The sequence below is a fragment of the Magallana gigas genome, chromosome 3, assembly GCF_963853765.1.
Source record: "Magallana gigas chromosome 3, xbMagGiga1.1, whole genome shotgun sequence".
NCBI lineage: Eukaryota > Metazoa > Mollusca > Bivalvia > Ostreida > Ostreidae > Magallana > Magallana gigas.
This window is the reverse complement of record NC_088855.1, coordinates 9,571,290-9,591,001: the sequence shown is the minus strand read 5'-3', so window position 1 is coordinate 9,591,001 and position 19,712 is coordinate 9,571,290. Positions and strand designations below refer to the sequence as shown.

The window sequence follows — 19,712 nt, the reverse complement described above, 5'->3', positions numbered from 1 at the left end:
AGAAGCCTAAGAAAAATCACGGACTGACCGAAATAATCATGGTGATATCGGACTCAAATTCCAATATCTTATGGCGACTCACTTATGGGTAAATACTTTAACGCATTGATTTACATTAACAATAATTAAGTAAATTTTACTTACTCTTTACGATCAATTCATTAATTTAAATGTAAATATAAACAATAAAAATGATTTCTTAGAATTTTCATGCGGGTTATATTCTGTATATGAAGGTATAGCGATCGTTGCATAAAAAAATTACATAACCCGCGTTAACACAACGCGGGTTATGATGTATTTTTTCAACAATGTCGCTACCTTTATCAGTTTATATCCCGCATAAATCACCAAAGAAAGCATTTTATTCTTATGTTTTAATGAACCATAGCTTTAAAATATATTTGCTAAAATACATATTTGCGAAAAAGCGTGTATATATATTTACATAATGTTTTATATAAAGTTATAATCATGTTAATATTACACTTAACATTTTATATTGCGGTGAGAGAACCTGTCATGATGGCACAACGTATATGAATAAGTAAATAAGTTCTTTCTGATACCATTTTTCTGATACCGGCAATTTCATTTTCAATATCGGAAAATAAGTTTTTGAGATCATAAATTCAAACTGATTTCTTGACATTATATAAATAGTGCCTGTTTGGGAGGGTATAACAGTTGAAATTGACACCCCGAGGAAACCATAGTCAACCGACGCGAAGCGGAGGTTGACAATGGTTTTCGAGGGGTGTCAATTTCAACTGTTATCCTCCCAAACAGGCACTATTTATTTTATTATACTGAATGTCTTAATTTTAGAGAATTTTTTACTGCTTTTTTAAAGAAATGACATGAATTTTACGGCAAACCGTACGCGCATAATTTACGCGCATGTAACAATTCGTTGTGTTACCCGTTGCTAAGTGTGTTGCTTACGCTGAGGGTAATAGAACGGATTATCAACTGCGTCTAAACCAATCAGATTTCAGTATTTAACATGAAAGTATAATAACATAAAATATATCTCTTTAATATCAGAAAAATTAACCGGTGCCTCATATTTTCACACAGAAGTGTGCATGTACATGTAGTATACATGTACCTATTGTTTATTGTTTGTTTATATGTACATGACCGCGATGTAATCTATTTATAAGGAATTCATTTCTTTATACATATAATGACTTCAGTGTTGAACAGTTGTACGCATAGATTTTTCTCCCATATCATGAACAATGCTATAAAATGAATATATCTGTAAGCATATTGTATTATTGCTGAGGGATGTAAATTCTCCTCTTTTTTTTCACTATTATCAAAGCCGGGCTATAACATGGATTCTATACATTGATATGACATTTTGAAATGATATTAAAGATAATTTTGACAAATAACGTATGTCTTATTTGAATAGCACCAAAGAATGCCATACGTATACAAGCAGTGTATGCTAATAAATCGATTATAACACTGGTGAATATTTAAAACGACCCGATCGAGTATATAAATGATGATGTAAATAATATTATTTTGTCAAGAGAATTTACAAATATACCCTTAATAAGGTGAATTTATAAACTTCATGAAAGCCTTTACCCTACATTAACCCGTCTTACATAGTTTGAACTAGTCAAAAAGTGGGTTAAACTTTGGTCATTAAAACAATCTTATAATTATCGATCCCCTAGATTAGCTGTATAATTAAATACAGTCTAAGGATTGTGCGGTGTTTAATATAAGTACACGTGCAGTACATATGGACTTGGTTGATTTCGTTTAGATAAAAGAATGTATTCAATTAATTAGAGGCAAGACAAAAACATAGAATACCGGTTACTTTGGTATAAATAAACATGCTTTAATCCAATTAGTCCGAAATCAGATCATATTCGCCACTGATAAAATTAGAAGAGACAGTTTTGCGAACTGTGAGAGTGACCATGGTTAGAGGGAGTGGGGTATTGTTCATTACATAAAGTTTGGTTCTTCATAATAAAAATTTGCATAAAACAATTATTTACACTGATACCCAGACTGGGAGGTGCTGTGAGAGAGACATTAGTTAATTGTGAGGGCAATACGTAAAGTTTGGTTCTCCATAGGTCGTTGTTGATGCTTTTACGGATCTGGTTACCCGAATCTCATTAATGTACAAAGGAAATATTGAACAGCTCTCATCCTATGTGCCCCTCCCCCAAATATTTCAATGGGTCAATTCTCTAATTGGTTTCATCCAGTTTGCAAAAATCTGGATTTTTAAAATTATTTGTTTTAAATTATTATTTCTCGTTTTAATATCATGTTAAACATTTAAAGAATTCTCCTAAACCTTACAGGTAATACAGGATTGAGGATTTGTGTGTGGGTGGTGGGGGGGATGGGGGGGGGGTCAATTAACTATCTATGTAGATTCCTTGGGCTCCGGACCGCGCATTCTCTCTTGTTTTATATCCACGCCTAATATATGATTTGATTTGAACATATTTTATTGTGTAAATTACAGAAAAGGATTGGAAACAGGTTCTTACAATTTACAAGTTCCTCTCCTAATATTAATACATACAATATATACAATTGTCATAGTAATATTACATGTTACTTATAGTTATTGACTTTATAATAATTAAATTCATAGACATGCATTTACAAAGTAATAGCAAATATATAGTAGATAACGTTAATATACAGTATAAAAAGCAAAATAAAAAAGGAATTTAATTATTAAATCTTCCAGACTCTTAAATGAACTTTTGAACTGCTGAAAAAATAAAGCAGTTTGTATTGTAAGACAAATTGTCACTACCTCAAAGAAGCAAATGTGAGATAATTAAAATTGTTTCTTCAAGCCTATTAAAAAGTAATTCAAAAAGATTGTTTCTTGCATTAATATATAAGATGTACATATTTGTAAACTATACATGTGTAATACTTTAAGCGAATTTAAGTCAATAATTTTGTAGACTTCAAAAAATATATTTGTATGTGGTAACAGACTTTTTAAACATTTACTGTTGTACATGGAATACTTTAACATTGTAAGAAAAACACATTTTTTTTTTTAAAGATGAACGCCCCTATTCGAAATTTGAGCTATCTGAGACAATTAATGACCGGACAAAGGTATTTTGTTTGAAATAATTTCTTGCCTCTTGAAAGAGGCCGGGAATATCATAAATATATATGAAATACTTAGGCCACTATGAAATATAAGTAAAATGTAAATTTCTAATTTTTTTCGCAATGATATTTCAAAAAATATATTTGTATGTGGTAACAGACTTTTTAAACATTTACTGTTGTACATGGAATACTTTAACATTGTAAGAAAAACACATTTTTTTTTAAAGATGAACGCCCCTATTCGAAATTTGAGCTATTTGAGACAATTAATGACCGGACAAAGGTATTTTGTTTGAAATAATTTCTTGCCTCTTGAAAGAGGCCGGGAATATCATAAATATATATGAAATACTTAGGCCACTATAAAATATAAGTAAAATGTAAATTTCTAATTTTTTTCGCAATGATATTTGTTCTCAAATATTTTTACTAAAAATTGTCGTAAATTCCAAACGCGTGAGTTGGTGTACACAACATGTCTTATTTAGAGTTGATCCCGGCATCTAATGTATTGGCTGTATCGTGATGGCAACTTAATTCATTGTGAAAATAAAACATTGTCTTTCAAATAGTTTGTATATTATCAAATTCAATTGAAACAAAGAAAAGGGGCCTTCCATTTTTACCATCCTTTGTTCGCCTAATCTTCTTATGTGCATTATTGGAAGGTAACAATCGTCCTGTTTTATCAGGCGCGCTTTAATTCTGCATGTAGGTTTAAATTAAATATAGGGCACCTTCTAAGACTTTTCCGTCTTTCGCTCACATTACGCTTGCTTATGGTGTCCTAAAGTCCTGTCTTGCTGAGGAGACCGTGACAGTGTCTATCAGAAAGGAAATTTAGGCCCCCAGCAAATCACCATGAAGAACCACGGGGAGTCGTGTGTCAGAATCGTTGCTTTTTTCCTCACATTTTCTTCCTCTTTTGGCTTTTACTTGATCGCCGACTGTAAGTATCTGTTTGAACGTTTTTAACGTAAGAATCGTTTAAACGTTTAATCATAATTTTCTATTTTCTGTCTTTCTTTTGATTTATTTTTTTTTTCTAACCAATTTTCTTATTTAATTTTTTTAAATTTTTAAAAGAAAAAAAATGTTTATTTCGTCTCTATTTTATTCCTAGCTATAACAAATAAATAATTTTTTGATTTACTATTATGCTTTCTTATTGAAAAATGTGAATTTCATGCTAAGTTGAAATGTGTAATATTGGACCATGAACTAATATTACGAAGACTTTGCCCTAATTACCCCTTGAACTTGCCAGGTTAAAACTGCAAGAGAGATTTACTTTTAATTCGTTAAATCACTAATCCCTTTACAAATTATATACATATATACTGACCGTGTGATATCCTTTTCTTGTAAGACATTGTATATTTTTTTTTAAAGAGAAAGTATGTCAAATATCAAGCAGTCCATGTTCTATTTTACAATTCATAAAAAAATAAATGAACAAATAAATAAATGAATAAAAAAAAATTAGATTGATTAATAGATAAAATAATTGATTAATCAATTAATTAATATACATGTATTTACTGTCATAGAAAGAATATATGTTTAGCTTTAATGGAATTTTCTATAATATATTGAATCGTATTTGATTTATTTTCTTTCCGATGGAATGAGGGAGAGAGTGCAGGGTAAAAAAACGGAGAAGTCCTTTATTTGGAGATAAGTAATTTTTATTGATCGCCCATTTTCCTAAACGCAGTAAACTTTTTTTTTCCAGAAATATATCATAGCTGTCATTTTGTAAATTAGAGTTTATACACGATGCGTGTAAATTTGTATTTACCGTGTAACTATAAAAAATATACCTACCTGGTCAATTTATAACTCAAATAACAGTATGGCATTTCTCTCGTTTTTCAATTAAGATACACGACATTTCTTAAAAAACATGAGGATTATCATCCATATTTTTGTTTTATTGTAAAAGTACAACAGACAAGGCAATCAATCCATTGCATATGACTTCTTGAAAGAAACTTCTTCAGGAGGTCGACGTGAAATATTAAACTCAATTTGAGTCAAAAAGACGAAAAATCCACCGACTTACATTTGTAGATAGAACTACACATGTACATGTAATTGAACAAGTTGTCGCGTAAAATGATTGATTACCAAACAGTCTTGTTTGTAAAGGACATCTCTCGAGGAGTTTGAAAATTATATGGCATTTTTAATATAAAAAAATAATATCTTCCATCCTAGTAAACAACATTTACTTCAATACGTGTTAAACAACTGGCAATTAGAGTCTGGATATAAGCGTCTGCAGCCGCGACATCAAAGGTGCGCGAAAGAAGAGGTGGGTGGGGTGGAGACTGAGAAAGTTCATAATATTTAGTAAACACAATCATTCAGTTATGGCGTTTGATGTCTGGACCTCATCCAGACAAAGGATATTAACATCTTCTCCAAAAACTCTCAAGAACTCCTAAGGACAGGTGCGCTTTAGAGGTCAGATAATAAAAACCGTTACACTCCCTCATCAATATTAAAAACAATTTTCCTTTTTGCTTTGTGAAAATATTGGTTTTATTTATATGTAGGAAGGTTTAAACTTCACAAAACTCTAAATAAATATATTTATCTTAAAGCTTAAAACATTGCATACAATTGAACTAAACCGACTAAATAGTATAACACGCATTTAAATTCTTTTATGAAAAGGGTGTCTTTGGTAAGCCCATCGCAGTGTTTCTGAAAGTATTTGGGTGGATTTGAGACAAGAAATGAAGTTTCAATTTAAACAAGACCAAAGCAAAAATATAAAAAAAGAAAAACTGAACAACGTTACTTTAATAGTTAACCAAAATATAAATAGCATTGCACATGCATGATTTAATCATTTACATGAAACAGTCATTAAAAAATGAAATTTTTAAAAATTCTTCCTTTTACAGATTACATGGATCCCGATTTAGGAAATGCATTTGGGGGAGTTTGCAATAAACGGGTGGAAGACGCTTGCGCATACCTGAGCAGCCACTTGGATTTGTTCGGGTTTTCGGACTACAGCAGCAACGTGGATTGCACGATGGTGTTCGATGCTGGCAAAATGGCTGGCGCCAAATTCAAATTTGAATGGCAATACTTCAATGTAGAACCATCAACCGATTGTACAAAAGATTACCTGGCCATTTACGATGCTGACATGAACGCCATAAACTCCACAAATCTTGTCGGCAAATTCTGTGGGCTTCATGGCGTCAGCTTCAATGGGACACCCACAGATCGCTACATGACCATGGTGTTCCATACTGATGGCTCGGGCACCAAGAGTGGTTTTAAACTCAGAGCAACCCGTTACGAACCCTGTGAGTATAATATAATACCGGAAGAAAAAAAATTCAATTCAATTCTATAAGATGTAGATAAAAGTTGACAAGCATAATTCTAAAGAGATGGGTGCTTAGAATAATTTTACTGCATATTGTGGTTTGCAATCACGTTATGATTGCTATATATTGTACTTCTCTTTGAACAGCGCCCTGTCAGTCTGAGGAATTCTACTGTAATGACACGCTGGCCACGGACATCTGTATCGACGACCGCTTGGTCTGTGACGGAACCAGGCACTGCAGCGACAACTCGGACGAACTCAACTGCTCCTGTGAGTATCATGAATACTTATTTCCATAAACACGGCCAACGTTTAGTCTGTCTTCAAGAATATGTTTGTTTGTGCTCTCTCCACTCAGTGTTGGGGCTCCATTTGTGGCACAAATTATTGCGCCCCCCCCCCCACCGAAGTTGTCAAAGTGCTAAAAATCAAATAGATAAAAGGTTGTTCAGATTGTAAATAAAAAATCTCCAGAGTATAGCTATGTCGTCAAACGAAAAAATTTATGATAACTAACTGTTGTTTTGTTGTTGACAGTTCTTGACGAGTTGCTGGGGACCTTCTTTGCTCTGGGGCTGGGAGGAATGGTGATGTCCGGCGTATTCTGTATCGCGGGTTGCGCCGGCATATGGACCGTCGTCGGCGCCTTGACCTGCTGCAAGAAATGTTGCGTCAAATGCTGCTGTTGCTGGCCGTGTTGCAAAAAATGCAAAGGTTTGTTTTCATCATTGAAAACCTTGTTTCGTTCAAAATTTCTAATTAAACTCAGCGAGTCTATGGTTATGTCGGATCCGAGATCACTTATGGTCCCAGGATCATGAAGCTTTCTCGTAATTTGTAAACGACGTTTAAGTATTATTATTGTTATTGATGTTACCAACGCATATCAAGTGTCAGGCGATAATCCAAACGTATTGGAAAAACAATTGAAATTTTTAGTTAAGTTTATGATATTTCATAATTGTCAATGGATAGTTGCTTTATGACTTTTGTAATGTATGTAGGTGGCGCTGGAAACTCCAAGGTTGAGCCTGGCATGGAGATGAGAGACCGTGATGACGAAGACTTCTCTCCCCCACCCACGTACAGAGAGACCACCAAACTAGAGGAAGACGTTGAATGGGATGATGTAGAGGATGAGGTTCAGAAAGACGATGCCGCAGGGATTGGGAGCGATGACCCGCGCAATAACCTCGCCGATGTAGAGTAGTGGTGGATCAACGTTCTATTACATTATTATACAAAGACATTGTTGTTAATCAACTTTTGCAACGTTTCCTTTTATCATGCAGTTTCTATAATTGAGCACAAATGTTATAGGTTTAACATCCATCATCAGTATTCACACTTCTAAAAAATACCATTTTTTTTTTTTACAATAGCGTTGATCGCTTTTTGTACAAGTGACATCTCTCGTTGTTGTACAAAATACTGAAGATAAAGGCCTAATACGGTATGTATAAAGGGATCATATTGAAATAGAAGATGTAAAAATTGACAGTGTGCAGAGAAACGTTTGATATGCACACTTCTACGCCACAGATTCCAGCGAGTGACATTCTAAATGAACTCGCTGTTTTCATTGTTACAATATATGGCTTTTGTTGGAGACTTCCATCTTTGTTTGGTTATTCATCTGATGAACTTGCTGTTCTGCATCACGTCCATTTTTGTCGGTAATGGTGTCTCTATCTTTGTTATATTCTCTATGAATTCAAATATTTATTGATAGCTGTCAATCATACTAGGTGCCAAAAATGTATTAATTTATTTCTTGTCATTGATTAAATGGAAGAAAATAAAAAATTGTCATTTTCTTTTCTTAGAAAATGTTTGGTGAACAGACCTGTCTGTTCATTGAAATTTTTCCTTGAGAGCTTAACTCAGCATCTAAGTCAAGATCTAGAGGCTCTTATGCAGAGTTTAAATGTTAATTCGGAGAACATATGTAAACAGAAAAATATAATCCTGGTTGTATTATCTAAAAAAGACCAACCAGGATCAATTAAAGAAGCAATATTTTTTCTATTTTGATTGTTTACATTGCTTTTGAAATGCATTTCTAATGATCAACGATATTTTGAGTATCAGTCGTAGAATTATAAGCAAGATACAGAGCTCAAAATTCTTTGTCATCTAAACAAGGATTATGCCCTGCTTTTTTTTTTTGGTTTACATTGGTTCAATAAACCGGTAAAAGTTCTTTTTCGAGTTGATTTCTCCCGCTCCTCCAATTCGTTTTAAGCATAAATAAATATATCCCGTCATTAATCACATTCATTTAGGTCTAAAAGTGGAATTTTTACTTCAACTTTCAAAACGTGAACAAAAAGTTTGTTTACATGACAGAGAATTGCGAGCTCTGTATTTCGCTTATAACATGACGAATGACTCTCAAATTTTGGTAGACTATTAAAAATGCCTTTCTGAAGTATTGTAAACATTAAAAACGGAAATATAATTATTGACCAATATCGTGACCATGTCCCTTCAAAGGTCAGTCCCAGTGATACGCATACTTGTATAAAATTCATGAATGACAATCAGCACCAAATCTTGTCATAGGTGTCAATACATGTACCGATAGTTGATTTTAATGAAGGTTGAGAATTACAAAACCCAATTATTAGATTGACATTCTTTGAATATTAAAGACCCATTAAAACACGATTTTTGCTCAAAATAGTTCATAAATGTACTCGCATTAAGTAATGTAACAATCAGGAACGCCTTTTCTCTTTGAATAAAGTACACCAATAAAATCAATAATACATGTACCAAAAACTTGAAAATATTGAAGCACCACTGAAATTTAAGAATAAAAAAAAACATACAAGGTAAATTTTTATGAAGTTTTAGTCTTGAATATAAAGTCAAAATCGCCAGTGGTTGGTTTAAAGGTCAAAGACACGTCAATTGTCTTTAGATTCTCTACAGAATCTTTTCCTTTGTTTGTCAGAAGATGGATGCCTTGTTTACTGTAAAAGTCCCACTCCACTTTCTCTCCTACAATCACTTTTTCCCGTGGCCCCAAAGAAACTTTTAACTGGTCCGTGAACTGGTACTCTGCCCATAACACAACTCCATTACACTTTTCATCTCTGAAAAAAAAAATCAAACTTTTATTATTACTGTTGATTCTAATTCTTGGACATGATTACTTACACCCTCATTGAAAAGTTTAAGACTTCTGCATGGCAGAATCTCTTAAACACCCTTAAAATTTAGAGAACCACCCAAATTTCTTAACAGCATACTTTTATTTTAAAAAACTATATACACAGAATTGTATAAAACAAGAACATTAAAATTCACAGACGGTGTTTAAGTTATTGGAGCAGCTGCATTTGGTTTTATATTTGAAAGTCATGTGCCCAAAATCTCCTCAAAATGGTAAATCAACTTACATCGAAGGGTCCAGAGTTATGGAGATGTTGGACAACTTTGACGTGTTGTCTACCCATGATGCCTCACTGAAATCAAACGACTGGACCGTGACCGGGTCAGTACAGGCTGTACAGGGGTACTCCCACAGGGGCTGGGGCTCTACCTCGCTGTCTGATATCTCGGAGGAGCTCTGGGTCAAAACAAACCATTCACAGTTAAAATTTGTCATTTCCTAGTGACACATATCTCTTTTACTTTAATACCAATACTTAAATTTAATACAGCAAATAGTTACTAGTACATTAAGAAATATCAGTAAATTTTTTTAGACAAAAGAAACACTTTAAACTGCAAACAATGGTGGAATCAAAATGATATCATAATACTTCTATAGGAGATATGGATCGTTTTTTGTTTTTTTTTGAGAAATAGGTAGCTGGTATGTTATATTCACTTCATAGGTTAATACCAGTAATTAGATGGATAGATTTGGGGGGGGGGGGGGTTAAAATACAAGTGTAAATTACTTTGTGGACTATTTTACATTAACAAACACTTTACATGTACCTCTACATCTCACACAGCCACAAACTTACAAAAAAAACCAACATAGCAATTGTTGCTTAATTTATAATATAATTTTAGGTTATGAACCTCAATCAGTTGATCAAACAGCTGTATGTTGAAACCCTCACACATCCCCACCGGTGATCTTATCTTCCATAGGTCCCGGAAATTGACAGCCATTGCTTTAATGGTCAGCAACTGTGGAAACCCTTCTGCGGTCTCGCTGAGAAAGCCAGACAGTTGTCTGGCAGCATACCAGAAATGAACATGATGCCATGGTAACACAGCTGACTGGAAGTAAGGCTCTCCAACAACTAGGTCAATCTGTGGGATCCCAGGAAAAATATTGAATGCTAAATATTTTTGTGTGTGACATGCTATCAATGAGTATGTGCATTGTATTTGGCAATGTAACAGTAAGGTAAATTTAATAAAGATATACATACTGGATTATGGATACAGGTAGAAATTTTCAATTAATGAGGGTTTTCAGACATTCATTAGAGGTAGAGAGATATAAGAAGGTAATTAAAATATCTTCACTTTTTCCTAAATTGAATAAGATTTTACGGAACATAATTGTTATTACCGGTACAAATGCAATATGTTATGTGCTATAAGCAATACAGAAACACATGCTGTGGGATCATTAGAATTCATGGGGCTCAATTTTTGTGGATTTCATGGGTATTCCTTCAACAATTTATGAAATAAATGTATAGTACTTTGATATGCGTCCACGTAATTTTCCAAAAATATTCCCATGATCTTGTTGAAAACTGATCATTCACAAAAACTGACCCCTGAATTTACATGTTATTATTTTATCTTTTATATACATGTAGGTGTTTTTTTATTGTCACCTTGTAACCCTGTAGATCATCGTCTGTTACTTCCTCAGGCTCCTTACTTAAAATGGTCACCTTATCACCAAGGTCATTGTGGTTTATAAACTGCTGCAGTATTTTTCTGGTGAAATTATTGGTCTCCAAAGCAAACACCTACAAAAATCATATACCCGGAAATTAGCCCTATAGTGACACACTCTCCCTCTCTCTCTTTCTCTCATTCATTTGATTTATTATACTATGATCCATGTAAACTCACTTGTTTTGCTCCAAGTCTAGCAGCCACCAGAGAAAGCAGACTTCCATCTGATATAGTTAACACAATAGAATTTGGGGTAACCTTCTGAAACAAAAAAACCCCACCAAAATAAATCTACATGTATATCACAGAAAAACAATATCGGCATGATTTGCAGATAATGGAATGATCAAGCACTTCTAGCAACCACATGACTACATTGTACTTGGTAATCAAGGTTTTATCTATATCATCAAGCTTTACCTCTTTTAAAAGTGAGTAATAAATGTCGCGCCTGTGAGGATCATTCAGCATTCCGATCTGTGACCTGCTGTAGGACACATGCATCCCACAGCTACAGGCCGGTCCCATGTTATCACTGCTATCAACGCTGCATCAAAGACATTGAAATCATGCATCTTGATTAATCAAACATATATTGTAGACCAACTTTCATAAGGAAAAACTTTATTTTAAGACAAATTTTTGCAAATGAAATTTCATGGCATTCTTTTTAGCACTCATTTATTGGCATTTAATATTTTCCTTGAATTCTTTCTTATATTTGACCCTATGGAAACATAGTACATATTTCTCACACACAAAACTATTTAAGTTGGTGAACAGTTATCATTCGTAATATTCATTTTTACACATTTGAAATAATAAAATAAATGCCAATGTAGCCTGTCAATCTGAATTGTAGTGGGCAAATAAGAGTCCAATACCTGTTGGTTGGTTGCACATTAAACCACAGACTGTATTCATCATGGCTGCTGATAACCTTGACCTTGTCACCTTTCTGCACTGAAAGAGGCTGGTTGGGATAATAAATGGCCTGCATCCAATGGTCGCGCCACTGCAGTTCTTCAGGCCTTGGGTGACCCCACCCCGGGGCACAGCTCAGGTTGATCTTGTTCTTCGTATCCATTTCTAGGTCCCACCACATGAAAATCCCGTCTGTCTGCCCAGCATGTAGAGCTTCAAATGTCTTTGACGACTGGTTGTCAAATTTCAGGGGATGAGTTCCACTAAAGTCAAACCTATCATGAAATAGAATTTCTCTTTGTAAACTGGAAATGCAAGGACAAAATCAAATCTCTAGTCCAGTATGGGGTAATCAAATCTTTAACTACCTATATTTCTTGAGCAAAGAATTTTTTTCCAAAAAGGCTAATATCAATCAAATCAGGACAAAATGCAATACAATGGCCAGTAAATGTATCGGTAATGTTAAACACTTTCATCACTTATACAGTAACTGCATACCTGAAGATAAGGAGAGGTGAGGAGAGAACTTGGAACAAGGATTGTGGGAGTTCATGGAGTTGTAGATCATGGAGAGCAGGTGCCCCTCCACAGCTGGTCATTTCTGAAGGAGGGTCAATGACCCCACCCCCAGGTAGCTTTATGGGTCTGATGTCCCTCCATCGACGTATGAAATCTGAGCTGACCACTTGAACATACATGTTAGCAGCTGATGGGACAACAATGCTGTTTTTCTGTAAACAAAATCATGTTAATTATCTATAAGATATCAACATTTATCTTTTATTCATTAGTGTACATATTATGTATGCACTTACAATACACATAAAGTAGCAGTTATATGTCATGATAAGTTTTCATTTTCAAATAAAATTTAGCATTTGTGTACACTTTTCTTCATAGTAAAAACATCTTTCTGTGTCCTATTCTATGTCGATTTCAAAATAACTAATCAACAACAAAAATGAACAGCTAGAGCTTCCTATCACCTGCAATAGTTCCCTGTGAGCGTGAGTAAATGTATTGATCGCTCCTTCTCCAATGAGCTCAGTATCAAAGACTTCTGTTACCAAGATATTTGCTCTCTCTGGCATATCTCCATCTAAAATTCAAAACTTTCCATTTAAAATAAATATTAGTCAACATCTTAAGTTCTATTGTACTTCATTCAATCAGATGAATATCATAATAATGCACATTAATATAGAAAAACAGTACATTCGAATTTATATATTTACATGAAAACTTGTTTTTAAGAATAGAACATATGTATCATAAAACGATATAATATTACCTCTACCAACTGTGATGTCTGTAGATCGCTTTGGAATTAATCTGATCTTGTTTCCAAAACCATTCTGCTGAATAATCTCTCTAGCACATTTAGCCATGGGTTCAAAAGCCTAAATAACAAGGTCTTACACTAAATATTAGCTAAAATTAATTATGAATTCTTAGAAAATAGTTGATTGTATCTCTAGTATCAATAAAGAACTTATTCAAATTGTGCTGTACAGTGCTGTTCCAAAATTCACAGAATAAAAGGAGGGGGTGAATAGTATACCTCACAAGCTGTGACAGTGTCCGCTCCCAGCCTAGCGGCCATCATGGACAGTAGCCCGGTACCTGTGCCTATATCAAGAACATTGACTGGTTCTCCAAGCCCTCTCTTTATTTGGATTGCCTCTGCCAAGGCTTTGTAATATTTTTTGTTCTATAATTAAAAGATAAGGTTTAGAAAAATTGATGTGTGTGTGTGTGTGTGTGTGTGTGAGAGAGAGAGAGAGAGAGAGAGAGAGAGAGAGAGAGAGAGAGAGAGAGAGAGATATTTTGATTTATAAATTTCCTTAACTTCAAAGACATGCATTTTCTTGTGTAATAGTTTCAATCAAACTTTAAGGCAGCTAGTTTTCAACAAATTTGAGACATCTGAATTCAGATGAAACTGACAAATCATTGGCTACGTACTTATAGTCTGTTTCAAGATATTTATGCATATTTTTATCTTGGGACAGACTTTAATACAAAATTTCTTTGTCAAAACATTTACCATATCTACATACCCTCTCTGTGTCATGAAGCATGTCTGCATATCCTGACCTAAAACAAGACACATAAGAAAGAATGTGAAGTGACATGACACGTGTAAATATTTGTATGATCCTGAATATTCTCTTTTGAGAAGTGGACAGGCATAGCCTACATCCACGTGGATGTCGGCTATGCCTGTCCACTTCTCAAAAGAGAATAGACCATGAAGTCAATGGCAGCATACTATTATACTGTTATAGGACCACAAGTATTGCTCTTCAGTGATATCTTACATATATGTCAAATATTCAAACAACACAGCATTATCTCTGTGAACTCTAACACTCTAACTTTAACACGCACAGGAAGGCCTCTCTAACAATCTACTGCACTTACCTGGCGATTTCTTGATGGTAATCATACTGGTCATCTTGGAGCTTCCAGTCTACCTTTCCCGTGGAAGGATTAATTACCGAGACGAAAGTACTCATTTTCCTCCTAATTAACACTGTAGTGGAAATCAAAAGTCTCATGGAAAAAGTCACTAGTTTCTGGCATCAACTATCACCATTAACATATACTTAAACGATCAATGCATTTTCCCATGTTGTTCTATGGGCGCAGCCATTGTGACCTTTAACCTCGGGAGAAATTATTATCTCCGACAACTATATCTATATACAATGTAGTTGTTTTAAATAATTATTTCATATCAATAAGTAGACAATGTTTTGGTAAATTAACATTTTAAAACAGAAATTCTTAAATAACAAATATGTATCAGTCGATAAAATTGTACCTTTGATACTTAAAGTAGAACTTTTTAAAAGTGACTCCCTAAAGTATAGGGAGACATTATAAACTCAAAATGTGCACCTGATAGATATGGATAATATAATAATGGTATAGAAATAATTTACTGGTTTCTGTGTGTTCGGTTTTATTTTTCTATAGTCTACCACTACCAGAAATACTCTCATTTTCACGATGGATATGTTGCAGGCCTTCGTACATTACATTAACATGCATGCAGATTATTGTTGATGACATAAGGCTATACTTGTATATAATTACTTTTCTTAAAAAGGTACATGTACACAGGTTCTTCGATAATATTCCAATATAATGTATGGATAACACATGAAAAAAATATTGCATGTACGTGTAACTTTTTCTCAGAAGTTTATAACTTGTTTTGAGATCGTCCCTGAGATTTACACGTCTCTTTTCACTTCCTTTTATGGCTCTCTTATACAGGTAAACAAGTTAATACGCCCACCTGTGTAGCTGGCTTTTTTCCTTTCCACACGTAAAGATGGCTAACATAGACAAACAGACAATCCGCGATGCTTACGAAGAAGTTCGTAATGATAGTAACGACACTAATTGGTAAGTTATAATTAATGTACCGCGGCTTTCATTACATTTTTACCTTTCCACCCAGTAAATAACGATTTACCTGTCTCGTGGATTAAATAAAAAAATGAAAACTCGCGATAAACCTAGCTATGACTAAGTGATTAGTCTCTGAGGTGTGGACATTCTTTTCAATTCTTTGTTTGAATATTTATCTCTTGTAAAAACGTATTCGATTTTTAACAGGGCTGTTTTGAAATATGATGGATCACACATTGTCCTGGGTTCTACTGGGTCTAGTTTTGAAGACTTCGCGTCGAATTTCACCGGTAGGTATAAAGCTGTAGATCTTATTCATGCTTTTATATGACAGAACTTATTCGACAGTGATAACGATTAATATCTGACTCAAAACGCTTTTTATGAACATCTGATACATGTGGTGCGGAAGATCTATGTGTTGAATGACATGTATGTAAATTATTCGAAGTTGGCAAGTGAAATCGCATAGAAGTTTTAAACTGCATGAAATGGTCACTGGTTCAGATCCCGCTACATTAAAAACATTATTATTTTGGTATCCTTGCTGTTTTATCTATTTGTTCATTCATTTTAGAAAATCGAGTTTTATTTGTTTAAAACCGAGCATAGCACCCCCCCCCCCCCCCCCCGCACAGAAAAACGTGCAGAGGAGGAATTTAAGTGGGTGTTTTATAAAAGTGTTTGTGGTAGTTTGTTTTTACTGATTTATTCACTTGGATATATTTTGTAACAGTTTTTAAAGATTATTTCATTAATATATGGGAGTTAATTCCCTGGGTTTTTCTGTAAAATTCGGTCGGGGGAGGGGGGGGGGGTCCAGTCAACAAGCACCTGTGCGTAAAAAGCGTAATTAATCTAGCAAAAGAAAATTCAGAGCCTTTGAATGAGAAACAATTTACTAAAATTATATATTTCTAAACATATTTGCGTATCCATTCTCATATTTTTCTTTTGGACAACTTTTGTGTGTTTAAAAAAATATATAAATATCTACTCTAACTGCACTTCAATGTTACCAAACAAAAGTATAAAAGAGAGTACTTCAAATAGCCACTTCACGTGTCAAAATTCCAAATTTGTGTGTATGCATATGGTATTGAAATATTATTTTTACATGTTTACGATATATTTTCAAGTGTTAGTCTGATGGTGATGCTTCGATCACTTTGCACAAAATGAGACTGTGCAGAGAAGAGGAGAAGCTAGGTAGTCTAGGTACTGTTGGGTCAATCTACAAAGATCATGTTCGAGATGCGATAGGATGTTCTCCACTGTTTTCTGAATCATGAAACCATTGTTGATTTTTGTAGATGATGATCGAGTATACGGGTTCCTCCGAGTGATCGCCGGCGACGAGCTCAGCAAACGAACTAAATTCGCCTTAATTGTATGGCTCGGTAAAAATGTGTCTGGAATCAAACGGGCAAGAATGGGCACCGACAAATCCTCAGTCAAAGAAGTCATTCGTGTGTGTAGTCTCATCGTTTAAATATTTTAAATATTCACCCGGCAATATTTACAAAAATAATTTCACCCGGCACAACTTCTCGGACTTATATATACTTATGCAAAGCGTTAAATTGTTTCTGAAAGTTCAAAGTCGCATAATTTTAACAGAGACAAACGCAAAAAAGTTAATATATTTTTTCAATATTTCAGAGTTATGCTGTAGAACTAATGATTAACGAGAAATCCGAATTGAATGAAGATTTCATCAGAGAGGCGATAGTAAAGGCGGGCGGGGCTAACTACGGAACCGGAACTCGGGATTGACGGAGGACCAGCTTAGTCCCAACAAAACCGTGACTTACTTAGAAATTGACAGTGCATTTTACCTGTCTCGTATTTTTATTTAAAAATCAAGCATATACTAGTATTGTGTTTTATACTTAAGGGAACAAATCATTGTTATATAAGTGATATTTTTTAGCTTTACAACGCAGTAACAATGAAAGATATTAATTTTATGCAATGATATTTCATGTATCTACATCGTGTCCTATTATTGCCAGTTCCATGATATTGTTCAGGACATTTTTCAGTATTTTATTGATACTGACAAAATAAAATGAAAAACTATTGATATATACTATATGGTTTTACTTTGTACATTAACACAACGATGCAGGGTGGTGTCTTAAAAGGTATCGCCGTGTTCAGTGGGTATAAATAAGAGTCATTTGAGCACCTGTACAAGAATATTCACAATGTCTTGCAAATACCTTACTTGCACAAATTTTGTAAAACCTGACAGTTTGAGGGCGCCTGTAAAGTGCGAAACGAAATCGAAACGAAATCAAACGAAACGAAACAAAACAAATCGAAACGAAACGAAATCAATCGAAACGAAACGAAATCAAACGAAACGAAATCAAAAATCGAAACGAAACGAAACGGAATTTAAACAAAACTAATATCAATTTTGACTACATAAAAGTAAAAATAAATTCATTGAAATAAATTTTTGAACCATAAAATATAAGTACCTGTATGTTTCAGATTGGCGCTGTAAATTTTTAAGCCGATTATCCGAAATTTGCAAAAATTATATAATTATGTTAATAAGTGAAATTTCGGATAATCGGCTTAAAAATTCGTTTGATTTCGTTTCGTTTCGATTGATTTCGTTTCGATTGCTTTCGTTTCGTTTCGTTTCGTTTGATTTCGTTTCGTTTCGTTTCGATTTCGTTTCGCACTTTACAGGCGCCCACAGTTTGAAGATGCGATGTAGTTTGTGGAAAAAAAAATCCGAAGTAGTATCGCGACAGTAATGGACATAATGCAATCTGATTAAAATACAGATCTCTACCTACATAAGCGCTTATGTAGAAATCTGTATTTAAATCAGATTGGGACATAATGTTATGTTTCCTTTCCGACAGTCTATTGTATTTCAGCAAGCACAACTTCCTGTAATATTTACAGTCGACCAATGTTCGGTTTTTTTTCTTACGTTTCAATTTTGATGAAATCCTTGAACAAAACACCCTCATAACGTCAAAATTTTTGGATTACGGTACTCCACACAAAGTTTCGTAATCACAAAACCTTGACATTGTAAAAATGGAAACAACTATAGTTTTATCATAACCAAAAACTTCATTTTTGGTTGGAACATGTTGATGAAAAGAGCTGAGAGAGAGAGAGAGAGAGAGAGAGAGAGAGAGAGAGAGAGAGAGAATTAGCTGTAGATCAGTAGCTCTACGGAAAATTCTTCTCGTAGAGATAAAATTCTGCACCTGGGGGAATGGGTTCTCTATAAATTTTAAACGAAAAGTTAAAAAAAAAAACAAGTTAAGACATATTGAAAAAATGGTTCATTTATTTTGTGTTTTGGGTGGACTTTCATTTCTATCTACTGTGTCCTTGTTAATAATTCTGGCATCTTGAGGAACGAGGTTGGGTATTCCATCCACAATGGGGTACGCTATTCCACTCTCTTCACAGACTAGTTCATTTTTCTCCTTATCATACCTATTAAAAATGATTATGAAATTAATACTATCTGTTTTATTAAGCTTGATTTCAACATGCAATGTGTATAAATCAAATTAAAAACGTGTGCGTTTATAAAATCGAATTTTGAAATTCAAACAAAGGAGGAATTATTTTCCACAGAACTTCCAACAAATACATATAAATACATCACGTTGTACAACACAAAGCTCACAAATTAATTAAGGTGAATAGCTGTGGAATAACTGAACTGGCTGATATATTTTACTAACCTCAAAGGTTTTTTGGAGACTGGACATACAAGCACTTCAAGGATAGTTTCGTCAAATGGAGTGTTATAAAACAGGGAGGTTGAAAATCTTGCATTTGGAAAATTTATTAAATTCCGTCCTGAATTAAAATGAATAATATTATAAGTATGCAAAATCGCACGCAAATGATACAACAATAAATCATCTTAGATGGCTGGATGGTTGCCATTTACAAACTACATTGATCTCCAAAAGAAGACGAGCTCCGTAATAAAGTGTATATA

The 19,712-nt window shown here is 34.0% G+C and overlaps 3 protein-coding genes across 4 annotated transcripts; 2 read left to right on the top strand and 1 right to left on the bottom strand.

The window, feature by feature from the left end:
* The first annotated feature begins 3,877 nt into the window (after positions 1 to 3,877).
* Positions 3,878 to 8,257, top strand: LOC105344978 (suppressor of tumorigenicity 14 protein homolog). The gene is made up of 5 exons (XM_011452921.4): positions 3,878 to 4,078; positions 6,045 to 6,458; positions 6,629 to 6,754; positions 7,022 to 7,198; positions 7,489 to 8,257. The coding sequence occupies exons 1-5, from the start codon at positions 3,991 to 3,993 to the stop codon at positions 7,692 to 7,694; spliced, it is 1,011 nt and encodes a 336-aa protein (XP_011451223.3). The 5' UTR covers positions 3,878 to 3,990; the 3' UTR covers positions 7,695 to 8,257.
* Positions 8,258 to 9,211: 954 nt separating this feature from the next.
* LOC105345044 (protein arginine N-methyltransferase 7) lies at positions 9,212 to 15,504 on the bottom strand. 2 transcript variants are annotated; one of them, XM_066078412.1, is made up of 14 exons: positions 15,486 to 15,504; positions 14,720 to 14,831; positions 14,356 to 14,392; positions 13,857 to 14,006; positions 13,587 to 13,695; positions 13,282 to 13,394; positions 12,794 to 13,026; positions 12,253 to 12,567; positions 11,789 to 11,915; positions 11,546 to 11,629; positions 11,302 to 11,439; positions 10,526 to 10,762; positions 9,892 to 10,061; positions 9,212 to 9,585 (listed from the first exon to the last, which is right to left on the bottom strand). In XM_066078412.1, exons 2-14 carry the CDS (start codon positions 14,812 to 14,814, stop codon positions 9,330 to 9,332), a joined length of 2,064 nt encoding a protein of 687 aa, XP_065934484.1. In that variant the 5' UTR covers positions 14,815 to 14,831; positions 15,486 to 15,504; the 3' UTR covers positions 9,212 to 9,329. The 2 variants fall into 2 exon arrangements, with proteins under 2 accessions (XP_065934484.1, XP_034337703.2); XM_034481812.2 differs by lacking the exon at positions 15,486 to 15,504 and having other exon boundaries at positions 14,720 to 14,978.
* A 47-nt stretch (positions 15,505 to 15,551) lies between these two features.
* LOC105344977 (coactosin-like protein) lies at positions 15,552 to 17,811 on the top strand. The gene is made up of 4 exons (XM_066078413.1): positions 15,552 to 15,712; positions 15,926 to 16,008; positions 17,032 to 17,189; positions 17,381 to 17,811. The coding sequence occupies exons 1-4, from the start codon at positions 15,639 to 15,641 to the stop codon at positions 17,492 to 17,494; spliced, it is 429 nt and encodes a 142-aa protein (XP_065934485.1). The 5' UTR covers positions 15,552 to 15,638; the 3' UTR covers positions 17,495 to 17,811.
* Positions 17,812 to 19,712: the final 1,901 nt, after the last annotated feature.

What these genes read in the sequence shown, in the direction of transcription:
- LOC105344978 (XM_011452921.4), top strand. Translation starts at nt 3,991, where the DNA reads ATGAAGAACCACGGGGAGTCGTGTGTCAGAATCGTTGCTTTTTTCCTC. An exon ending in CTTTTACTTGATCGCCGACT is followed by an intron (nt 4,079 to 6,044) that starts GTAAGTATCTGT and finishes TTCCTTTTACAG; the next exon opens with ATTACATGGATCCCGATTTA. An exon ending in AGCAACCCGTTACGAACCCT is followed by an intron (nt 6,459 to 6,628) that starts GTGAGTATAATA and finishes CTCTTTGAACAG; the next exon opens with CGCCCTGTCAGTCTGAGGAA.
- LOC105345044 (XM_034481812.2), bottom strand. Translation starts at nt 14,856, where the DNA reads ATGAGACTTTTGATTTCCACTACAGTGTTAATTAGGAGGAAAATGAGT. An exon ending in TGCTTCATGACACAGAGAGG is followed by an intron (nt 14,007 to 14,355) that starts GTATGTAGATAT and finishes TTTTAATTATAG; the next exon opens with AACAAAAAATATTACAAAGC. An exon ending in ATTACTCACTTTTAAAAGAG is followed by an intron (nt 11,630 to 11,788) that starts GTAAAGCTTGAT and finishes TTTTTGTTTCAG; the next exon opens with AAGGTTACCCCAAATTCTAT.
- LOC105344977 (XM_066078413.1), top strand. Translation starts at nt 15,639, where the DNA reads ATGGCTAACATAGACAAACAGACAATCCGCGATGCTTACGAAGAAGTT. An exon ending in GATAGTAACGACACTAATTG is followed by an intron (nt 15,713 to 15,925) that starts GTAAGTTATAAT and finishes GATTTTTAACAG; the next exon opens with GGCTGTTTTGAAATATGATG. An exon ending in CAGTCAAAGAAGTCATTCGT is followed by an intron (nt 17,190 to 17,380) that starts GTGTGTAGTCTC and finishes TCAATATTTCAG; the next exon opens with AGTTATGCTGTAGAACTAAT.